This window comes from Mytilus trossulus, chromosome 8 (assembly GCF_036588685.1).
Source record: "Mytilus trossulus isolate FHL-02 chromosome 8, PNRI_Mtr1.1.1.hap1, whole genome shotgun sequence".
NCBI lineage: Eukaryota > Metazoa > Mollusca > Bivalvia > Mytilida > Mytilidae > Mytilus > Mytilus trossulus.
This window is the reverse complement of record NC_086380.1, coordinates 33,165,134-33,189,621: the sequence shown is the minus strand read 5'-3', so window position 1 is coordinate 33,189,621 and position 24,488 is coordinate 33,165,134. Positions and strand designations below refer to the sequence as shown.

Here is a 24,488-nt window from a genome sequence, read left to right as displayed (position 1 = left end):
CTGATTGATATTTAAGTCTAAGATGCATGATTTTTTTAATAACTTGTTATTGGCCTTTAACTTGTTATCAGTAACTGTGAGTACTCTTAGATCTGTACTTAATGTCTTTTTATTGCAAGGATGTATAAGTACCCGTCCACGTTCACTTTGTGTTTTATTTAGATGTATTACTTGTTGTATCTATCTGATGAGTTCAGCCTTTTTCAACTAGTATTTGATATTTGTGATGGTGTACTGTTACACCACTGTTCCAGGTTAGGGTATGGTTTAACGCCTTCAAACGAGTTTGGCCCGTTACAATTTGAAATCCCTGTCCCAAGTCTGGAGCCTGTAGTTCATTGGTTGTCGCCTGTTGCTGTGTCACATATTTGTTTTTCATTCATTATTTTGTACATAAATTAGGCCGTTAGATTTTCTTGATTGAATGATTAAACAGGTGTCTTTTTCGGGGCCTTGTATAGCTGACTATGCGGTATGAGCTTTGTTCATTGTTGAAGACCGTACGGTGATTTATAATTTCAATGTCATTGGGTCTCTTGTGGAAAGTTGTCTTACTGGCATTCAAAAGACATCTCCGTTTTATATTTACCAGACTAAAATAAAGTTGCTCTATAAAGACATATAGAAAGAATGATGGGTTTACGTCAATGAGACAGCGACCCAATGACAACAATAAGACAATTATACTAGAAGTTAACATACAGAATACATCGACAGATAGATGTTCTAACTCCGACCGGACACGGTTGCCTATTTATACATTCGTGCAAACTATCAAACTTCCAGGAACCAGTACGCTCTAATATGCAATTAAAGGTATGTTGAATTTTTCAGCACAAGTCATGATAAGGTATAGTTTTGACATGAAATGACTACCACTGTATTTGAACTAAAAACACAGTAGCCATTATTGCTTGAAATTGCTGAATTTAGCATGGAAAGCAAAGGAGCTATGAATGAGTGGTGTATACCTTAAGGATGTAGTCATGTTAGGTTTGAAATTTTTTGTCGGATATTCTCACTTTTTCGTTTTTTTCCTACGATACAGGATAAATTATTCAAGACGATTATATATTTCATTTTATTGACGATTTGAGACCCAAATTATGCCAATGCTAAATATAAACATTAGATATGTCGAAAAGGAGTTCAATAACCTATCAAAATTTTGAACTTATGTTGTTCCTTAGATAATATTCTTCTACTTTATAGTATCAAGTTTAAATTCAACATTTTTTTAATTTCACCTGTATTACAGACTAGGGGAATAGCTCTGGTAGCATGGATGGAGGCGATAACATACGGACACATAAAACACATCAGCTTCCATTTCTACATTTTAATCAGACAAAGAATGACGTCACAGACATAAATACAAGATACTGACAAAAGGGGAACAACTCTCTCTAACAAACAGAAACATAATCTGACCATACATACTAAGTCTGATATATAACATCCCGCCCCCAAAACAAAAATTTACTCAATTTTTACAATGGTCAATATGTTTATATGTTAAAAAAAACCAATATATAATTATTTCCAAAATTAAAAGTTCACATGAATAAAGTTAATCTCTCGACACTCTAGTAACCATTTTAAAACAAACGTATCAACGCTGCAAACCCGAAAATTTGGCATCTCGGACTCGGATGACCTTATGCACGCATAATACTTCCACACAACAATTACAGTGATACACACATATCAATGGCATTTCCTACTAGAAAAACATATATCATTATAAATAGCTGAATACAAATTTGATAGTATCACCAGAGACCTTAAACTCTTAAATTTAATAAGGTTTTATTTATGATAAATATCACACCGCTAAATGATAAACACATTCACATTAGCTTAATTTCAAAGTAAACAAATAACGTAGATCAAAATTAGCATGAAAAGTATCAGGTTTCATAAAATCAACATGGTTAAAAATAGAAAATTCTCGTACAGAATAAATTAAAAAAGATCTTCTCGGAACTCTACAAAACCATGGCGATACAGTTATCACCAAAACACAGTAAATATAATTACATTTTTAAAAGACGGAGTCAAATAAAGGTTACGGTGGAATGAACACAACAGCAATACAGTCAACATATTACGCAATACACATCAAACGTGTAGAAGGTTCAACGGATAAATTAATCTGGGTCAACAGTAAACATGGTTCTTTTGGTGAAATCGGAACTTTAGACTATGCATGGCGATACAGTTATCACCAATACAAATTGAATAATGTCAAATGAAAATAGCATATATATTAACAGGATCCAAATGTTACGAAAATCAAATAATGTATGATGCAATGAGATGATTCTCATGTGCTTTCTGGTTGAAAACGGTATACATGTAGACATCCACTAATAATTCACAAAGACAGTACGTACACGAAACGAGACATGGTATGTTCGTCTTTCAAAAATCAATTTAAATTTTGGTATCATAATAAAAGTTCAGGTATAAATTTTTAAAAACAATAAAAAGTTATCAGCATCATGGCGGAATAACAGGATCCATCAGGAACAATCAGTCAACGTTTTAAGAAAAAATATCCCAAAACCAATGAAAAATTAAACTCCAAAATATGTATAAATCATTATTCACGATCGTTTCGGGTCCCCACCATATTACAGACTAGGGGAATAGCTCTGGTAGCATGGATGGAGGCGATAACATACGGACACATAAAACTACATCAGCTTCCATTTCTACATTTTAATCAGACAAAGAATGACGTCACAAACATACATACAAGATACAGACAAAAGGGGAACAACTCTCTCTTACAAACAGAACCATAATCTGACCATACATACTGATATATAACACCTGACTGCATACTTAAAATAATGTCAATTTCTGTTTCAATTATATTATGTTCTTCTACAGTGTATACGTAATTTATAGTATCAAGTTTAAAATCAATATTTTTTAATTTCATCTGACTGCATACTTAAAAGAATTTCTATTTCTGTTTTAATTATATTTTTACCTACCGTTTTGATTGTAATCTGTAAAATGACCAGGTGTTGATGTGTCAGTTGTAAATCCTAAACAAAAACAGGTAGGAATAAGCCATAAATACATTAACAGTCATATTGACCTCAAAATAGTGACACCTTTGGACGAAGTTTATATTATAATATAAAACGCAATGATACACAAAAATAATAACCAACGGTTTTCAAAATGAAATTACTTTTGTATGATCTCCTAAAACAAGTTTTTGTTAAGAAAGGTTAAATATTAGTGTTACATTGGACAGATGACAACTGATAATGCTCTATTCGTCGTCGCCACAATTCCATACTCACTTACTTATAAAGAATAAGATGATGTGTTCAGTAGCGCTTTTACCAGACTATATCAGGATATTGGTATTTAATCGAATCTTAACAGGATGTAGTGATAATATTACAAAAACCGACACGGATAAGAATATTAAACAATGTCAAAATGATCAGGCTATAAGTAAATTTAGACCTGTATTTGGGTAAGTTGATGCAAGCTTACGATCTGTATAGTGCCTTATACTATTAGAGGCAAATCATCATTAACGACTATACTCTATTAATGTGCAAACACGTTTATTATGAGCTATGAAAATCAAGTAGTACGTGCATTTTTCTGAGTACGTTTTAAAAAATTAGCACAAATATACCTAACTGTGCGTTACCTGTCACTATCCTATAGATTAACAACTGTTGGATACATTGATACTTTAGAATCTTCATTGAAGGTGGAGCACGAATGATGTGTTAATTAATTCTTTTGATGTGTCATTTGTATGCATGAGTGACATTCCATCTTACTATATTTAAATTCGAAAAAGTCTATTTAATCTATGCGTGTATTGTCTCCCTTGAACATATTCATATTTTTATATTTACGTATAGTTATTTGATTTCGTTTGAAATAATTACACAATTCAATAGATTTTAGTTTTTATCATTGGTTTGTTAAAGACATTCATGCATATTTTATTATTTTATATATTTGTTTTGAAACGTTGAAAAATGTTTTTTACCAACATAAAGAACACTTGATAATTTTTTAAATATTATTTAGTTACATTAAAATAATAAGCTCAACGACAGTGAAAGCAACTCGTGGGTAATCAAGGTCGTTATATACCCCCTGACAAAACGATATTGGGTTTAATGAGGCAACTTACTGTGAGAGTGAAGATAGTACATTTGCCTTCATCTTTAACAGCCGCATTATTGTTATATAATATATATAATGTCGTCTGTCTTTTTATAATTTCAGGTAAATCATTCAGGTGAACAACACACGTGTTATTTGAGACCTGTAGTCATTCTGCTGTAGTTGCATAACTAGATTCTCTAAAGACAAACAACTGTATGATGTGACACCCCTAACACAAAGAGACACCATATAAACATACGTACAAACACAAAAACAGAACACCATTACCACCACCTTATTCCAGAAACTTCAAACTTATGTCAAATGTTTTAGTGTGAAATTATGATTGAAACCTATATGCATTTAAACTTTTATAAAAAAAAATATATATGAAAACAAAATTATATTTCTCCCTATAATGATAAAATTTTGGGAAAATTAACCAGAGTTATCTTATATTTATCACAAAGAGGAGCTAGTAAAAAGTAAAATCACAAAAACATCGAACTCCGAGGAAAATTCAAAACGGAAAGTCCCTAAACTAATGACAAAATCAAAATCTGATACACACCAAACGAATGGATAACAACCGTCATATTCCTGACTTTTAATTCGAGCTTAATTGACGTGAGCACAATTTTCTACTAAACATGAATGTTAATTTATTCAATAATGAGAACTTATTTACCCAAATCTACTAATTTTATTTGAAAAAATTTTGATGACAAAATATAAACATGCTATGTGTTGAGATTTCCAATGCGACAAGTCTCCACAAGAGTTTTGTTTCATTACCGAATGTGACTTATATTGTCAATGACAACACGTCCATGAAGTGAAGATTCAGCTTAAACTTAACTATGCTGTATCATTTGCACGTTGTGTCCTTGACAACAAGTTGTTCCTTTGCAGGAGTGCAAGGGATCACTCTGCATTATGCGGTGTTCGTTATGCTTAATCTTTTGTTTTGTTAAGACAGTTTTACGGACAGTGATCTTAACTGTTTACAAACTTTTGAATTATTCAAGTACCAAGATTTTCTTTACCAAGAACAAATTACATTAGCTGTATTTGCCATTACCTTTCCTTTTTGAATATCGGATCCTTAATGCTCTTCAACTTCGTATCTTATTTGACGTTTTGATTTTTTATGAAACCGCTACTGATGAGTCTTTAGTAGACAAAAAAAAGTAAAATAACAAAATATAGTCCGAGGAAAATTCAAAACCCAAATTTTCTTCATCAAATGGCAAAATCAAAAGCTCAGACACATCAAACGAACGGAAAACAACTGTCATATTCCTGCCTGGGTACAGGCATTTTCTTATGTAGAAAATGGTTGGTTAAACCTGGTTTTAAAGCTAGCTTAACCTATCACTTGTATGACGGTTGCATACAATTTCATAATAATGACAACGATGTGTGAATAAAACAAACGGACATAATAGGTAAACATGTCACAAATAGAAGTTAAGCAGTCATTATTGTGTTATAATCTTAATCACTCTAGAAACAGACGAATATGTCAACAACAACAAAATACACAAAGTGGGTATGGACAAGCACAATAACAAAAATGATAGCCAAGAAGACAAACATTTACCATAGCGCATTAAACACAATGACGGAATGTATAAGCACCGAGCCATGTCAAACGGACATTGCTATCAATAGATTAAAAAGTGAAAGAAATATTCACAAATACAAGTAAAAGAATACTATCGCATGTTATTAAGATAATAAACAACGTTAGTACTACGAATCATTACTCTAGATCATCGTGTATCATTTGTGAAGTTGATACAGAATATTTATCAACAAGGTCTTGGTACCTTCCGATGAATTTTTTTAGAAAAAGGTAGAGACGTTCTTTGACATACCCCTTGTTCATCAACTTTCTGCTCAGACTCTGATGACGTTTACAAAGTCTAAGTAGCAGCTGTAAGCTTTTAAAAACCGCAAATGTATTTCCCATATGCAGATTAAGTTGGTATACTGCAACTAAGGTTGGGGTATGTTGATAATTTCAAAATTAAAATCATCTCGTTTGTCATAGATTCTGGTACTGAGATGAACGTGTATGTCACATTCGAGATTATAAGTCTAAACATGAGGAAGCCGTGTCCATTGTTCTTTAATTTCTAGTTCTGGAGGATATATAAATGGACCCTAATCAGAACAGTTTGGATTCTTAATGGAAAGAAAATCATTTAATATATCTGAATGTGAAATTAAATGATCTGGCTTCTTCTTGTTTTTGAGTTTATTTCCTTCTTTTGAATTCTAGGCATAGCTCCTTCCGTATTCGACCTTGGAATGTTGTCTTGTCATCGTTACCACTTCCTACAGCTTTGCTTTTAGAAATATATGTTGACGTATGCAATCGATATTAATGCATCTATGATCTAAGACACGGAGATGGTTAAAAATTATAAATATAACTTACGATCCTCGCATAATTGTGCATTGCACGGCAAACTATTCCTTGGAGGTGTATTACAGCACTGTGCACAGAGAACCGACGTCCTCCGTGACCGACTTATAACGTCTCTTTTCCCTACGGCATTTCCTACCAAATCGCAAACCTTAAATAAAATTAGTATTTTTATTACATGTTTGTCACAACCCACAACCATCAGGATATTTCTGTTTTAATTTTTCACTATATAACTAATCTTGGAATCAACTCATTGATCTCGTTGTAGTATGTTTGTTTCGAGTGTGTAGGTCATTGTTTCCCTGTCCAGGACAAACACAACACTTACAAATTTATATGCTATACCTTCACAATCAGCATGTTGCATAAGATTACAAACAAAGAATAGCTGGATCGGAATCACGATAATGTGTCTGAGTAGGTTGACATATGTTTTCAACTGTACTGTTACCTCTGGCTCGATCAGCAGGGTAATATTCATTTCACGTTAACATGTTCTGGTCCCTGAACGCATGTTAATTTTGTAACTAGACATTAAAAACCGAATTATTATCATCATTATCTACACCATGAAAATCGAGATTGACATATATTAAATAGTTCGAAACGAAATGTCTTTTGAATTTTTGTCTTATATTGATAAATATTTTGAATGTATACCTTTTTTTTTGTTTTAGCATTATGGACTTCCACATCACATTGAAATTACTTTGAACAACTCACAGTACATCAATTTCGGACATAATTTGGTTTTTGATAGGAAACCCATGTTAACAGTTGTCAAAAAAGACAAATCCATATTGTCAGTTACAGGATACAAAAGTTAATATAGACATAAGTTCAAAATTTGTTTGCAATTGACGATGCACATGCTTTGCCGTTCGAATTCCATTTTGCTTTTTTTTTACACAATTTCCTGCAAATCTAGTTATAGAATGGTCATTTTCATAATTGTCCTGTCTTCTCCCTCCGAATATCAAATGGTTAACCCCCTACCGAGAGCTAATTCTGAAATCTAGTTCCAAATAGTGAAGTTAAAATCATCCCTTCGTAAATTTTACGGACGCCATCACGAGTTTGTCGGCCGTTATGGAATAACCGTTTCACAGATGATATGTTTGTTACGTCGATAACTACAATCCCCTTTCCTTTTCATGTATGTGACCTACCGTATTAGACTATTTACCGGATTTGTAATAACATGAGCAACACGACGGGTTCCACGTGTGGATCAGTATATTCTTACCCTTCCGGAGCACCTGAGATAGCCCCCAGCTTTCGGTGGGGTTCGTGTTGCTCAGTCTTTAGTTTTATATGTTGGTTCTTGTGTACTATTATTTGTCTGTTTGTCTTTTTCATTTTTAGCCATGGCGTTGTCAGTTTATTATCGAACTATGAGTTTGATTGTTCCTCTGGTATCTTTTGCACCACTTTTAAGTCAATGTTTTGCTTACCGCCTTTTCCCTGCAGCCTGCAGAGTAAACCACAGCAGAATTTTGCAAAGTGATTTTGTCAAAGAAGCATTCCTGAAAGAAAAACAAGAAAGTTATTTCAAGCATTTATACAAATTGACAATTAAACTTTCCAGAAATTTTTAATAAAATGTTTCTAAATTTTATATTAGCAATAGACATGATAGAGATCTACCGTACAATACAAGTCACAGCAAGAAACGTGTATATGTTATAGAATATTAAAATCTTCTGGGCTCCACCAATTGATAATATGACAACTATCGTCTGTTAAGCAAGTGATCCTTATAACATCCACGCTGTATCACACTGAGGGCATTACAATGTATAGTGTATAGTGTGATGGTGTGATAATATGCGTGTTTATGTGTGTTTTCATTGTGTGTTTAGATGATTTTTTTGTTTGCTTTCTTTTGCATCGCTGACATTCATTAAAACAAAATCAACTTTCACTACTAAAGACCAATATAAAACTTCTTGAAGTTTTGACATAACCAAAGACGTTCATGATACATGTAAGCTTTTATTTTTGTTTGTTTGATTTGTGTTCTTTTATGTACGTATTTTTTGTCTGCTTTGTTAAAAAGGAAAATACAGTAACTTTAAATACTTCGATGCTTAAATACCAGCTAATGAAAGACAAACCACGTTCCGGCTTTCATCAAACTAAGATTTAAAAATGCATCATTTCTTTCAAGTCCAAATCAACTTCCAATTCCTGCTAAACAGTATATTTCAGATATTTGAAATGAAATGAACAAGGAATTCAAATGTTTACCTCAAGTCCATCCCGACATTCTATTTGATGTGTCAAACACTTGGATTTATCGGATTCGCTATGACATGATAAACAAAACATACCTAAAATATAGAATTAAATTATATTTTTACATATTGAAATCATTCTTGTGTACAAAAATTTCATGTAGAAATGACGTGTTATTAATAGTTTTAGCATAAAAATTACTATTTTAAAACTGACTCGATATGAAGTAATCAGATATGCGTAATTGTCTTCGTTTGTTTTTTTATACAAAAAATATTTTTTTCAATTTTATTTATTTTAATTGTTTTGGTATTTTTACATCATCCACTTCCTTCTCCTATTCCCCCTTCTCCTGCTACTGCTCCTCATCCTCCTCGTCCATCTCATACTCCTCACTCAATCACATCATCAGCTGAAGCAGCAGTAGCAGTAGCATTATAATTGTTTATGTGACCCTCGGTTAAAACAAACAGTTACAAATAAGATAAAACTACAAACCAGTGAAAGTCTGAAATGGCCTATATATGTACTCGACTGTACTAATGTTTAGTCCTGGTATCTCTGATGAGTTTATCTACAACCACTGGGTCGATGCCACTCCTGGTGGAGATTTTTTTCCCCGAGGGTATCACAAGCCCAGTAGTCAGCACTTTTTGTGCTGACATGAATTGTCATTGAAATGGTTATATTTAATGAGTAAGTTCGGTAATAAAGTTCATAGTTACAAGCCAATAAAGGTTTTAAGTTGCATTAAATACATTTGAGAAAGTTAAGCAGAACTGTTTTTGTCAAAGTTTAAGTCTAAGACGTTGATTTTTACATCCCAAAAAGGTCAAAATAAGGGATTTTGGTGACATTTGACAAAATGAGCTGGATTCAACCAAATTAAGGACCAGGAAACATAGAGCGCAGGCGTCGACAAACTTAATATTCAATTAAGACATGTGAAATGTCTTCACAAACATTATTTTAAAAGATCTTTGTTGTCGACGTATGCGCTCTATGTTTCCTGTCCAATAATCTATTGAAATTTACCTATTTTCATTGATTTTTTCGTGAAAAATCAATATGAGTGCAACTTGTGACGTCATAATGTAACGTAGAAACGTAAAGTTTTCAACAAAATAGCTTATTTCCTATCTAGTCACTATATTAGCTTTAATTTATTGTGATATTGGTCAATAAATCCGAATTTGAAATTTACGCTAAAAAGGGGGCCATTTTAGGACCTTACTGAACATACTGTTTACAAATTTTTGATTTTTTTAAATTACTAAGTAAACCTAAAGGCTTTTCTACCTCCGGCATATATCACCTTAGCTGTATTTGGCAAAACTTCTAGGAATTTTGGTTCTCAATGCTCTTCAACTTCGTACTTTATTTGGCCTTTCTAACTTTTTTGGATTCGAGCGTCACTGATGAGTCTTTTGTAGACGGAACAAGTGTCTGTCGTATATACTAAATTTAGTCCTGGTATCTATGATGAGTTGATTAACTTGAATAGTCTGCATACAAATAAGATAATCCTGTAAACTGATAATGTTCTATTCGTCGTCGCCACAATTCCGATTTTATCTACTTGATGTGGTGAGATTGCCAATGAAAAACTCTCCACTAGAGTTTTGTTTCAATACCAAATTTGACTTATCTTAAGCTTGTCAAGGACAACACGTCCCAGCAACGCAGATTCAACATAAAATAATTTATGCTGTGTTATTGGCACTTTATGTCCGTGACAACTAGTAATTCCCTTGCAGTGGGTACACGGTCTCAATCGCCTTTATGTGGTTTTCGTTCTGCCCAATCTTGTGTTTTGTTAAGTCAGTTATACGGACAGTTATCTTAACTGTTCACAAAGCTTTGATTTTTTTAATAACTAAGGATTTTCTATTCCTGGAATAATTTACATTAACTGTACATTGTATTTGTCAAAACCTTTTAAGGATATCGTGTCATCCCTGGTCTTTAACATGTTTAATTATGTGATTTATTTAGCCTTTTGATTGTTTTAGCGCCACTTGTGATTCTTTTGCAGACGAAACAAGCGTCTTGCATACAACATTTTAATCCTGGTATCTAAGTTGAGTTTATTTCCTTCTATTTTCTTCTAGGCATTACTCCGTCCGTTGTAGACCTAGGGTGTATTGTCGTCTTAGTAACATCTTACAGTTTTGCTAATATTAGAAATATATATTAACGTATGCAATTGATATAAATGCATTTTTGATTTTTTCTAAATACATGATTTGCTTTTTCATAAGAAAAAAATATAAATAACACTTACGATTGTCGCATAAATGTGCATTGCATGGAATGTTATTCCTTGAAGCTGTATTACAGCATTGTGCACAGAGAACCGACGTCCTCCGTGACCGACCTATAACGTCTCTTTTCCCTACGGCATTTTCTAACAAATCACAAACCTTCAATTAAATAAGTAGTTTAATTACATGTATGTCACAACCATCAGCATGTTTTCTGTTTTAATTATCTCACGTTATGTATAATCGGGATTAACTCATTTATCTCGCTATATCGTGTTTGTCTCGAGTGTGGTAGGTCATTGTTTCCCTGTCCGGAACAAAGTAAAAGACTTACAAATGTGTGTTCTAAATTTTTACACTCAGCATGTTGCATTTAAGTTCAAGCAAAATATGTCTGGATTGGAATCATGATAATGTGTCTGAGAAGTTGACACATGTCTATCACTGGCCTGTTATTTCTGCTTCGATCAGCAGGGCAATACTCATTTCACATTAACATGTTCTGGTCCTTGAACGCATGTTATTTTTGTATATGGACATTAAACACCAAATTATCATTATCATTGTCTACACCCGGTATATCGAAATTGACATATAATCAATAGTTCGAAACTAAATGTCTTTTAAGTCTGACTGATTCATGTGTTTAATCTTGATAAATATTTTTATTTTAACCCTATTTTGTTTTAACATTATTGACTGCCACAACCCGGATTTTACTTTGAACAACATATAGTACATCCATCTTGGACATACTTTGGTTTCGATAGGGAACCCATGTTACATGTCAAAAAAGATAAATCCACATTTTTAGTTAAAGGATACAAAAGTTAACATAGACATAATTTCAAAATTGCTTGCCATTGACCATGCACATGGTTAATTTTGCCGGTTGAATTTCATTTTTGTACACACATTCCTGCAATTTGTGTTGCAGAATGATCATTTTCTTAATTGTCCCGCCTTCTCCCTCCGAATATCAAATGGTTTACTCCCTACTGAAAAATAATTCGAAAATCTATCTAAAGTTAATGTTATGCTTACCGCTTTTGCCCTGCAGCCTGCAGAGTAAACTACCGCCGAATTTTGCAATGTGGATTTATCAAAGAAGCATTCCTGAAAGAAAAACCAGAAGGTGCTTTCAAGCAGATATACAAATGGACTATTGAACTTTCCTTTCCAGAAATTGTTTCATGAAAAGTATCTAAGTTATACGCTACCAATTGACATGACAGAGATCTACCGTACAATGCAAGTCAAAGCAAGAAACGTGTATATGCTACAGAATATTAAAAACTTCTGGGTTCCACAATTTGATAATATGACAAATATCGTCTGTAAAACATAATTATGACCCTAATACCTTACCCGCTATATCACACTGAGAGTCTGACAATGTGTTATGTTAGGGTGTAATAATATGCATGGGAGTTTTGTTTGTGTGGTTTTTTTTCCATTGTGTATCAAGATGAGTTTTTTTATTTGATTCATACAAAAAAAACATATATAACCTTTCACTACTAAAGTCCAATATAAACATTCTTGAAAGGAGTAGGTCCAGTATACTGGGCCCCACAATATCGCAGTTTTACAAAATTGTTAAAATGTGAACTTTTAGTTATTTATAAGACAGTAGAATGTTTCTGTTACATAACGATGGGCTGTTTTTGACAATACAATGCAAATATATCGGGTACTAGCACCATTAAGTCATGCTAAATTACTGAAATCTTCACAATTCTAGCATTTTAGTAAAATTTTAGACGGCTTTCGCGTGAAACGGAAGTGGCCGCATTCGTGTTCATCCTTAATATTGAAATGTAAGTTGTATTTTATGATAATACATACCATATATAAAGGTTGAGGATTAACACGGATGCGGCCACTTTCATTTTTGACAAAAAAAACATCTAAAAAGTGACATTTTTCGGCATATTTGGTAGATTTTTCATATTTGAGCTTGAATCGTGTTGTTTTTAATGACTAAATCAGATACAATCCTTCACTTAAATTGATTGATTCAAATGAAATCGACACTTAAGTGGTTAAAAAGTGGTCAAAATCTTTCGTAAGATGAACCTGAAATTTGAGGCCAAAATCGGTCCTTACCGGACTTACTCCTTTTGATATAATATAAGACGTTCATGATAAGTGAGATGTTTTTGTTTGTGTTGTTGCTTGTTTTGTGTTGTTTTATGTTCCGATTTCTTTGTTTGGTTTGGTTAAAGGAAAGGACAGTAACTTCAAAAATGTTGATGCTTAAATACCAGCTAGTGAAAGACAAAGCGTTTCTCTGTTTTCACCAAACTAAGAATATGCCTCATTTCTTTCAAGTCGAAATCAACTTCCAATCCCTGCTAAACAGTTGTTTCAGATATTTGAAATGAGAAACGCATTGAAATGTTTACCTCAAAACCCTCCCGACATTGTACTTGATGTGTCGAACACCTGGATTTATCGGATTCGCTATGACATGATAAACAAGACAGACCTAAAATATACAATTAAATTATATTTTCACATTGTAAAATCATTCATGTGTACAAGAATTTCACGTAGAAATGACCGTTAAATTTTAGCATTATAATTACTATTTTAAAACTGAATCCTTAACAAACAGTTACAAATGAGATAACACTACAAACCAGTAAATGTCTGAAATGACCAATATCTGTACTCGACTGTATTGATTTTTAATTGAATAGTCTGCATTGGTCTGAAATTGACTTGATACTACTCGACTGTAGTCTGAACCATATTTAACAGTCTGAACTTGTACTCGACCTTTACTCGCTAGTACTTAACCATTTTATACGTGTCGAACAATATTCGACCAAGTCTTAATCATGATCGGCCAAGTCTGAACCATGCTTTATCTAGTTTGCACCATATTCGACCAAAACTTAACTAATCTATACCTATTTCTGTTGCTACCTTTAGTATTTTTATCTTTCTTAAACACAAAATGCATTTAACTTTTATATATCTAGTGAATGCTAGGCATTAAAACTTTTTCAACTACACAGGTAAGTCTGTACTCAGAGTATTTTTTGGCATTTAAATACAGCCATATTTGTCCGTTTGTTATGATGAATCTTAAACAGCGATGTTGTTTAATTTTCAAAGGATGTTAATTAAAATGTATTCCTCTCTGACCAGATGTGATGAGTGTGCCCCAAGTAGGAGGTATTACTTATTAGTTTAACCATTATCAGAAGACATGCAATTTTTAAGATTTAAATATTTTTTTATTTATTTTGTTTATCCCTTTAAGATATGCCAAACTATTGCAGTGATTTGGTTGGCTGTTGTGGCAGTCAGGATTCTTCTTAGTCAAAAAAGTATCTCCCCTATTACGTCAGTCTATTTTTAAAACCGTAAAAATGTAAGCCATTGTAGGGATGACGTGCTGCAAATTTAGCTCTTGAACTAATAAATTGATTCACATAGCACTATAACTATCCTTATGTGCCAGTTGTATTTTTCAAAAACTGTATCTACTAGCTATTGAGCATCATTTAATTTACTTTTCTGCATTCAGTCAACTTTTAAAAAACTATTGTCTGATGGGTTGTCAGGTGGAATTTCGAAAATTCAAAAACATTTAAAAACATTCTAATTAAATATTTCGTGGAAGGGCAGACTTAAAATGTTCAAGGTTGAAGACTTATAACCTTTGATAGCACACACAAAAAATGAAGCTTTTTTTTTTAAAGTTAAGCATTTTTAAGATCAAGTTGTAAAGTCTGGCGTAAAGTACTTTTGGTAAAAATGTGTTTATCGAACCCACCTACATTGTTGTGTATGACTTATTAGAAAAGTATGAGCCATATATTTCATTCTTTTGTACTGTGCAGAGTTAGTATTATTAAATCAATCTGGCCTATAAAAATGATAGAATCTGAAGCGAGATGATGTATCAAATATTTTTGCTTTTTTAGGACATTGCAGTCACCTTAGACACGTCCGAACATAAAAGGTGCATTTGACTTTCTTTTTTTGATGAAATATTTCCCATTTTGGGGATTTTTTCCCAAACAACTATTGTCGAGGGCATCGATGCAAATTAATGCTTTAGAAAGACCAATCTTTTATCTATATGTATAATTCTTTCGGTGGAATTTATGCTTATGCACAAACAAGATCCACTTGGATTTGAACCTACCACAATCGACTGTGTTATGAAAATTTGTCTAATATAATTTAAAAGTTTACAAATATCTCCATCCTATAATGCAAGTCAAAACATGTATATCAAATGCAAAAAGTCCTAAATTATGCACTTTTATCAAACTTTTAAGCCTATAGAAACAGATGTAAACAATTCAAATATACTAATTTGGATTTTTTCGCCTTATCTTACAAAGAGTTTCATTTCTTTCGTTTGATTTTAACTGGGTTTCCGCCTAGTAACGTCAATTAAAAAAAATAGTTATCTATTTTATGTAACCATGAAATCTGTTAGCCAATCAAAACATTGTAATATAACAAAACATACGTGTTAAGTAATTAAACAAAAATTAATAAAAGCATATTTTATCATACCCAATGACATCTTCCATATGATGGACGTAACAGTAACGAGAAGAACTGAAATGATGATTAAATAATTATATGTGAAATAAGTTGACTTTATTTTTCACGTGTAAAACAATGTTACCGAAAATAATAATAGATTAAAATAATTTGAAGGAAAATATGTTGATAGAGCATAAAAGCATTTTTTTTGTTTCTTTTGACTGTCTTCCAATGCTTAACTCTCTCTGTGTTTTACACTTGCTATTTTTACTTTTAACACTTTTAATATTTATACCTTTATTACCTTACAGCAACACAACAGAAATTACGGGAAGCAACGCAGATCCTGATTTAAATATGAAGTTTGTGGTATACTTACTCATATGATCAGGACGATCGCATACATATATATATATATAGTGCCTTTCCATGGTTTGTGGTGGATAGCTGTAGCTAATTGTTTATCATAACAAATTCATATTTTCATATGTAAAGATGTGGATAATCACTAATGTTTGTTTTTTCTATTTTCTTCTTTTTTTAGTGGGGGGAGGAAGGACTATTGTTGCTTTTTGAATAGTTATCCAATTTCAAGAATACTACATCTCCCTGTTGACTTGAAGAAACAAATGCTAGATAAATATAAATGGAATATGTTTCCCAGGGACACAGATGATACCCCCCTGGCATATAGATGTAATAACACCATTGATTTCCCCCTATTAACCTTTGTTAAATTTGAACTTTATCATCATGATAGAATATAATGTGGACCAATAAATGATCCAATATTTCAATCAGTTGAATCTAATACAAAAGATGACTTTAGGATGATAAATACCAATAATGGACCTACTTGTCTCCCTTATAAGGGCTCATCTGGTCCATTTTTACCTCTCATTTTCTCAAAATTTCAATTTCCTTGGCCAATAAATAAAAATATTGGGGTAACTTTCATTATTTATGATAGAAATGTTATAATAAATAGGTAATTGAAGTATTTCAGCAGAAAGAACTATCCATAAAAAAGTTTGCCGACTCCAAGGAAGTTTCAATAAGTCTTACGTAAAACTTAAAATAACGCCGTGTCCAGAGAGGGACATAAAAAGCTTCTCTTTCAGTCAATGATTTGTTGTTACTGCTTTAAAAATAATTGCATTCAATTATAACCATATATTTATTAAAGTATTATTTAGGAAAAAATTTCTATTATTGCAGAATATAAGAAATAAGGAGAAAAAGCTCCCCAAAACACTAAGCATACCTTGCTTGTTCTGTCTACGAATATTCATGACAGAGTCCTATTTCAAGGGAAAGTTCTCAAAAAAATGTGTTTTAGAGACTCAATCCACTCAGAATATTTCATTTTTTATTTTACTTGAATAGCAAGAAATTTTAACAAATGAGAATACTAACAAGGTCAAAGGTGCATGTACATCTTCCAATATTAGGTTTAATACCACTTCTGATTTTCCCCTATTAGCCTTTGTTAAATTTGCATTTTTCAAAAAAATGTGCAGAATTTATCTTTGTTTCAAATAAAGAAATACTTGGCATGAGTAAAGTTTTATCCTGTCCAGCACTATAGAAAAAAAATGACATAACATTTCATTGCATATAAGAACATAGCCATCACTGGAAGTTAACCAATCACATGTTCACCTCTTTTTATCTGTGTACAAGTTTTAGTAACCATGTAACCTTAAGTTTCCAAAATATTCTATAGAAACCCTAAATTATAAAATAATGGTGCTTTGCAATACCAAAGATATATATTTATGACCAGAAATGTTTTACTGCAATGAAATGTAGGATTAATAAGCTACAACTGTCAAACTCAAGGGAATATTTTGTTTGCCCTATTTTCGTATCCAACCGGATGTGACGTACTTTGATTTGGTGGTATTACACCTATAACGTTTTAAAGTGACATAGTTTAATAACGGTAATGTGACACCACCAAAATTCGAACTTGACCTGAGTTTGGTGGTTATTAGCAATCTGTATGAGTTTCAAAACATTTTGTTGAGGCAAACTTAAGTTAGAGAAAGAAAACGAAAAATTCAGCATTTTGTCCATTTTTGAAGGGCATTACTCTTGAATGGTAAAAGTGGCGCCAACCAAATTCGAAATTGATCTTTTATTTATGGGAATTAGCATTGTATATAAGTTTTATAGCATTTGGTTGAGGAAAACACAAGTTATAGATACCTGAAACCATCTTCGGGACGTACAGACAGACGGACATACAAATGGACAAGGGAAACATGTAGTCTGTATAGTAGAAGATCTATCATACTTACATATATATGATTGTACCATTGTATGATACCTAAAACAAATAAAAAATCCGTATGTTATATTTTCGAGAAAAAAACGTAGCGATTTTAGGCAAATCATTCATTTTTGGTAAGAGCACTCGTCCTAGCTCCTCGTATTATTTGCTTATCTATGATAAGCGGTCAACGGCGGGATTGGAGAGTGAAATAACTAAAACAAGACCATTCACATGATGCACTCCTCTAAAAATAAAAAGTTAACTCACTCGAAGATCAAAGGAAAAATTTACGATTCATGTTACAATATTTCTTAGTTTTCTAATTGATTTTTTTTTATAAGAAACTGAATATGTTCTATTCAATCTACATGCAAGAGACGTTACTTTTGAGACCATTTGTCTCTGTTCTTTATTTATTTTGACTTTTGTACACTATTCCTAATATTTCAGCACCCCATTATTCCGGTTTTTTTATTGATTGTCCTCTATTCTTTATATTTTTTTGTCCTTGATTTTGCACTCTTCCCCAATTATTCTCTATTATGTAAACTCCGTCCATAGTATTTTCTCAAAGTTTTATGCTATTTTCTTCTTTCCTTTTTACTTTTTCCCATTATTTTCTATTCTTTATATTTCTACAATTTATAATTCTCTATTCTTAATTTTTTCGGTCCAGTGTTTTCTCAGTGTTGATATATATATTGGTTTGACTTTGCCACCGTGTATCATCGGTACAGCGGATATATAGGTACTAACCAAGCGAGCGTGATCGATTTTGACATGACACGGTAAGAAAATCTTTGTTTTGTTTATATAATATCAATGCGTACTTTAATCTAAACATAATTTTTGTTTTAAGAAATGATTTGGTCGTAGGATGATGATTAGAGATGTCTCATTATTTTCCCAAAACAAGAACGCTTACTAAAAACATTTGCAAATACTTGTCAAAGAAGTTGACGCTCGTCTCATCCGATATGATTCTATATTAATTGCAACTTTTTTTTCTGATAGAAGGCCACTGTGTGTGCGTAATAAGTAGTGCTGTTTCAATAATTGGCCTTGCAATCTTTCAAACATATGTTATTTTTCGATATTTTATTCCGAAAAGAAGCGTTGTGTACGGTGTATATATAGCTGACCACATAAATTCTTCTGTACGGTGCATAGTTAAGTGAATGTACACCGTACAGAAAACCCTTATGTTCACACTTGTTTATAAGTATTTTACCCAAAATGTTTCATGGAATGAGTTATCACAGGTAAGTTTATGATTGATAACTTTTACTCTTGCCCTGTATCAGCTTTCATTCAGATAAAACATGTAAATGGCTCGACAACTGTATCGAAATTGAAAGTTGGTGTTGACATTCACAACTATAACAGTTCTACGATTAAAACTGATTTTGTCAGTTCTACGGCTAGAATTGATTTAGTCAGTTCTATCCATAGAACAGTTTTAAGAACTCTTTGTCTTAAATATAAATAGGTCAAAAGTATATACTATATATTAAAAAATTATCATCACAGTACTGTTTTAACATGCCCTAACTGCAGTGACGTCATTTAGAACCGTTCTACAATCCTGACAGGTTTGGTCCGTTATACGGCTTGAACAGTTTTAGACAGTTCTGCTGACAGTTCTACGGTTAGAACTGATTTGGTCAGTTCTGCTGACAGTTCTACGACTAGAACTGATCCTGACAGTTCTACCTATAACTGATTTGGTCAGTTCTACCTAGAACTGATTCTGAAATTTCTACTTCTACTAGGGTAGAACTGTTCTAGATAGAACTGTTCTAGGACAGTTTAGAACAGTTCTATGACAGATTATTCTGACAGTACTAATGAGAGGTTAGAAGTTATCTCCCCTGTATAAACATCTGTTTTGTTGACCCCCAGCTGTATTTTGCTTATTAGTGTCATTGGTTTCTTTTATATGTACGTGTAACCCATATTTTATTTTATCGAATTCTTTCTTCAAAAAATATCAGATGTTGCTTATATCATAACTGTATAGTCATCATAAGTTATAAACAATTAAGCTCTTGAAACTTGAAAATAATAACCTTCAAATGGTACTCCTTATCAGGAATGACATAAACTAAAATACAGAGTTGAACAGATCAAATTGATTTTATCAGAAACTGATAGCTTTATGAGAAGATTGCCACGTGTTCTTTCCCTTATATTTTTCAAGTTCAAAAATGCATATGAAAGTGAAGTAATTAACACATAAAAAAAATGATTTAACGTTAGAATTTCGGCTTGTAGTTGCCTTAGATGGTTCTGCATGTATCGCAATAGGTTCATGACATCTTAATCAGTCATTTTCGAATTGGGAACTGCGCTGAAAATATAATAATTTGTATATGCTGCATGGACCGATTGGGAATTATCTAATACTCAAGTACAACGGGGAAAATCCGGATACTTTTACCAAATTTTTGTGAATATGAAAATGTTCACGTCTAAATGGAATGAAAAAAAGCAATTTAGTAATCACACGAATCAGTAACCGTTCTTGATAGAGACAAGGGCCCTGTTTATCGAAACTGTCCTAAGATCGGTCCTAAGAATTTCTTAGGACAGAAATTTTGATAAAGTTAGGACCGACTTACGACATCTTAGGATTAGCTTAGCTTGGATGTCCTAACCGCTGTCCCAAGTATTGGCGTAAAAGAAAATAGGAAATGAAAAATGAAAAAAAAATGGAAATATTGTATCAAATTTAACCAATAATTATAATCTTAAAAAAAGGATTAATAATTAGAAAATAATTATTACTTTTAAATTAGACATGTTAGAGGTAATAACTAATCTTTATATTATAATTGTACATTTAAGTTCTATGAAACAAAATCATAACACAAAACAAAATATAACTACGATTTATATAAGAATTGAACAAACAAATTGTAAATAGTTAAAACTAAATATATTATAGGCAAAATCGTTATATGCTTTGAGTGAGTTGAAATCGAAGTGTCACGATTTCATACTTAAAAGTTCACAGGCAAATCCCGTGCATATTTCACATACATACGGATTACTTCAACTTATTTATTACTGCAAAACAAAAACAAACAAACAACTACGTGAGAATATGAGCAAGAGACGAAATCCGAATTTTACCAATGCAAAACTACAGACTCTCCTGGACCGTGTGGAAAAGAGTAAGACTTTGCTTTTTAGTAAATTGTCAAATGTTGCAACCAATGGTGCTGAAAAGAGGGACAGGGATTCAATATGTAGTAAAGTAAATGCAAACCAACACAGGCCATATTTGTCTATAAAATAACCATCATAAATAAATCTTAAAGTAAGGACCATCCTGAGACCATCTTAAGACACCTAAATTGGTATCCTAAAGTTAAGAAAATTCCTAGAATTATCATAAGTTGCGACATGTCTGATAAACCCACTGAGGACTAATATATGTCCTAAGTTGGTCTAAGGACACGTCCTAATCCTAAGACTGCCTCGATAAACAGTCCCCAGGTTACGAATCAGTATTTGTTGTCTGTATATTAACTGATATTCTATTTAAAATCAGAGTGAGAACTATTCTTGTGAACGACCAAACAGGATGCAAGATGTACAGTTCATTAACCATGGCAATTACTTATTTTTTTTAATAGTTTACCAGCACATCTAACATGTCTAATAACAAGAAATCTGTCAAAACAACAAAATGTGTTATTAACGAATGAGCTAGAACTCTCTTTAGCCTTGATAGAAAACAGGTGCTCAACGTGTAGTTAAATTGAATACGTTTATGATACCGGTAAATCGAATATTATTTCGAACCATTAACCGGTTAACTGTTATAAAAATTTACAAAGAAGATGTACTCTAATAGTATATGGGTTTAAGAAATATGGTAACTTTTGGTCTTCTTCTGTCTGACATGCAGTAAAACACCTGCTAAATGGGGCGTCTTCTGTATGAATTCCCAAAAGAGTCTGGTCAAAATATGGACATAAGATCTGACACCTTGAGTACACGATAAAGAAAGCGCCATTCTGCGGGCGTTAATAAACAGTGCAGCAGCTCTCAGTAAGTGCCCTGTTGCAAGGCCTCATTTTTGTCTGTATCAAATATAAATTCGTTTTCTAGCAAACAAGGACCGGTTTCACGAATCTATTCGAAGACCTGTTATAAGATATATCTTAGGACATGTATTATGATCCTCTTGTGACTACATGTATCTTATCACTTATTTCAGACCTAGCCTCGAAGCTGTCTTAGGATGATCTTAGCAAAGATAACCCAAACCTGTCGCAAGTTCTTAAAATTTCCAAATATTAACATGGATTTATGGAAAAAAATATGTGAAATGTAGTATGTCTTTCCCATAAATTACTAAACGTATTAATTATTATAATTAGATAATTTGCAAAATAAAAATGATAGTATCTTTTTTTTTTATAAATAATATATCATAATACACCAATATACTTATGCAACTTTAGATACAAAATTGAGAAAAAGAGAATAAAACATTTTTTTATAAATGTGAGCTGAATTCAACTTGTCACTGTATTGGTTATAAGAAGGTTAAAGAATAGAACCGTGCATGTTTGATATAAAAATATCGAATGTTCATTGTTGACATATCATGCAAAACCGTCAATCTACAAAGATTTAGTAATGATGAAGAAAAGGAGACTAGATAATAGGTTAGTTGCAAAGTGATATAAAAAATAAGTGTAATTTTTAAACATAACCCTATGACTATCCTAAGATCACCTCTCGTAGAGTCCTAACGTTATGACCAGCATTAAGAGATATCCTAATTAAGAACCACTTTGTGAAACCCATTTAAGACTGAAATATGCCGTAAGACCATCCTTAGAAATGTCTTAGTTCTAAGACAGCTTTGTGAAATTGGCCCCAGACCACTAGTCTAACTGACCATTAGATTAATTGTTAATATGTTCTCATCTTTAACATGCATAAACTAATGTACATTGTACTTACGAAATCATCAATTAATCAATGCACCAAACAACGAAAGAAATGTATGCAGTACTTTACCACGGTGAACGATTACATAATAAGATATATTAATAAAAGGTTATCTCCACACCGTTTCCCAAATTATTTTCTCACGAGACATAGTTTAACCTATAACCCATCAAGAAAGAACAATGTCAGTCAATCATTATTGTTTTTAATTTTTATCATTTGAAGAGACATTACAAAAAAGTCAGTGTATTTTGTCATTGATTTTAATATTAAACTGCAATTTAAACAAACGCCATTCCCATAATATGGGTGTCTGTACTGTATAAAGTCAGACATGTGACATATGACTGTCAATTTTTTTATTTTTTTTTAAGGTTCAAAGATCTCAAAACAGAATTCTTACTGCAAATCATATTATAAGAAGATTGATTGATTGGTGTTTAACGCCACACTCCACATTAGTGTGCTTTTTCGAATCTGTCAGTTTTTATTGATGGAGGAAGCCGGAGTTCCAGGATAGACCAGCCTTCAATATGAAAACTGACAATCATAGTTTATCAAGATTGGAGTCGAGAGTTTCGAACTCGGTGTTGACTGTATAGTGATACAACAATTCGACTACTTAGAACCATCGGTTACCGAGACCCAAACATATTACGAGAAGAAAATATTCTGGTATAATGTCTTCATATATAATATTCAATTTTGGTGTGAACAGGATTTAGTGTATAAATCCGTATGTAAATTAACTATTTAATAAGTTTTAATTTGAATTATTAACAAAATGTCAAATAAGGGAGACAAATTATTTTTAACAGAGAATTCGCATGGGAGAAAGGTCTATACATATCAGTAGTTCACTTGTATAAATAAAAAGGAACTTAAAAACTTATGATAAAATGTCTTGAGCTTGATAATAAGTAGTATTAACATAAATTCTCAACACTTGCATTAAAAAAATATTAAAGCAATTCTTGAAGGAAATCTGTAAAATTGTATTTTTATTTGTTTTTCAGCTTTTTTATCATTTGTTAGATTGACTCTTGATTAAAGTATCAGCACCTGATAGTCTTGTCTGCTTGTGTCCAGTCGTCGGTTATACTTAGTGGTCAGGCCATTACAGTAAAAAGTCTACAACATGCATGTTGTGTCTCACAGATAACGCCACTCCACGTCAGTTCAACCACTACAACCTTCCTGTTGAGATCTGCAAGAACGCGTCATACATTGGCGTAAAGTAAATTGACGACAACCTGTCTTTACATATCCAGACAAGGAACGACAACGCAGCAACGTACCTACTTTTACACTGACAGTGGACTAAATAACTTGTGTGTACTAGGCAGCAACCCAACAACGTTGAGCCATCATGGATCCAGGTCAAGCAGAACAGCAAGACGAGGTTCAACCCCCAGAGGGAGATGTCCTTGAACTATTAGAAAATCCGTCTAATACAACACATTCAGATGAAAATCCCGAGACTAGGCGAGTACGTGACCTCACATAAAAAGGAAAAGAAGCTTTCACAGAAAAACGTGACAAGTTCTGTCAGGACTCTCTGGACATACATTAAATCCCAGTTATTGGAAGTCACCACGCCTCCTATCGAGCTCCAGCAACTCCT

At 32.5% G+C, this 24,488-nt stretch overlaps 1 protein-coding gene across 4 annotated transcripts in view; it reads right to left on the bottom strand.

Annotated features, from left to right (window-relative positions):
• Nucleotides 1-22,955, bottom strand: part of LOC134681842 (uncharacterized) — a 68,573-nt gene extending 45,618 nt beyond the window's left edge. For 3 of the 4 annotated variants that reach the window (XM_063541480.1, XM_063541481.1, XM_063541483.1), the window contains exons 1-10: nt 22,877-22,955; nt 17,919-17,947; nt 15,643-15,687; nt 13,506-13,588; nt 12,142-12,213; nt 11,118-11,256; nt 8,846-8,928; nt 8,050-8,121; nt 6,605-6,743; nt 3,006-3,059 (exon numbers count right to left, since the gene is read on the bottom strand). In XM_063541480.1, coding sequence (XP_063397550.1) covers nt 3,006-3,059; nt 6,605-6,743; nt 8,050-8,121; nt 8,846-8,928; nt 11,118-11,256; nt 12,142-12,213; nt 13,506-13,588; nt 15,643-15,687; nt 17,919-17,947; nt 22,877-22,884 — 724 coding nt within the window. In that variant the 5' untranslated portion in view covers nt 22,885-22,955. The remainder of the gene's footprint in view (nt 1-3,005; nt 3,060-6,604; nt 6,744-8,049; nt 8,122-8,845; nt 8,929-11,117; nt 11,257-12,141; nt 12,214-13,505; nt 13,589-15,642; nt 15,688-17,918; nt 17,948-22,876) is intronic. The other variant, XM_063541482.1, reaches the window with a different exon arrangement.
• Between the last annotated feature and the right edge of the window lie 1,533 nt (nt 22,956-24,488).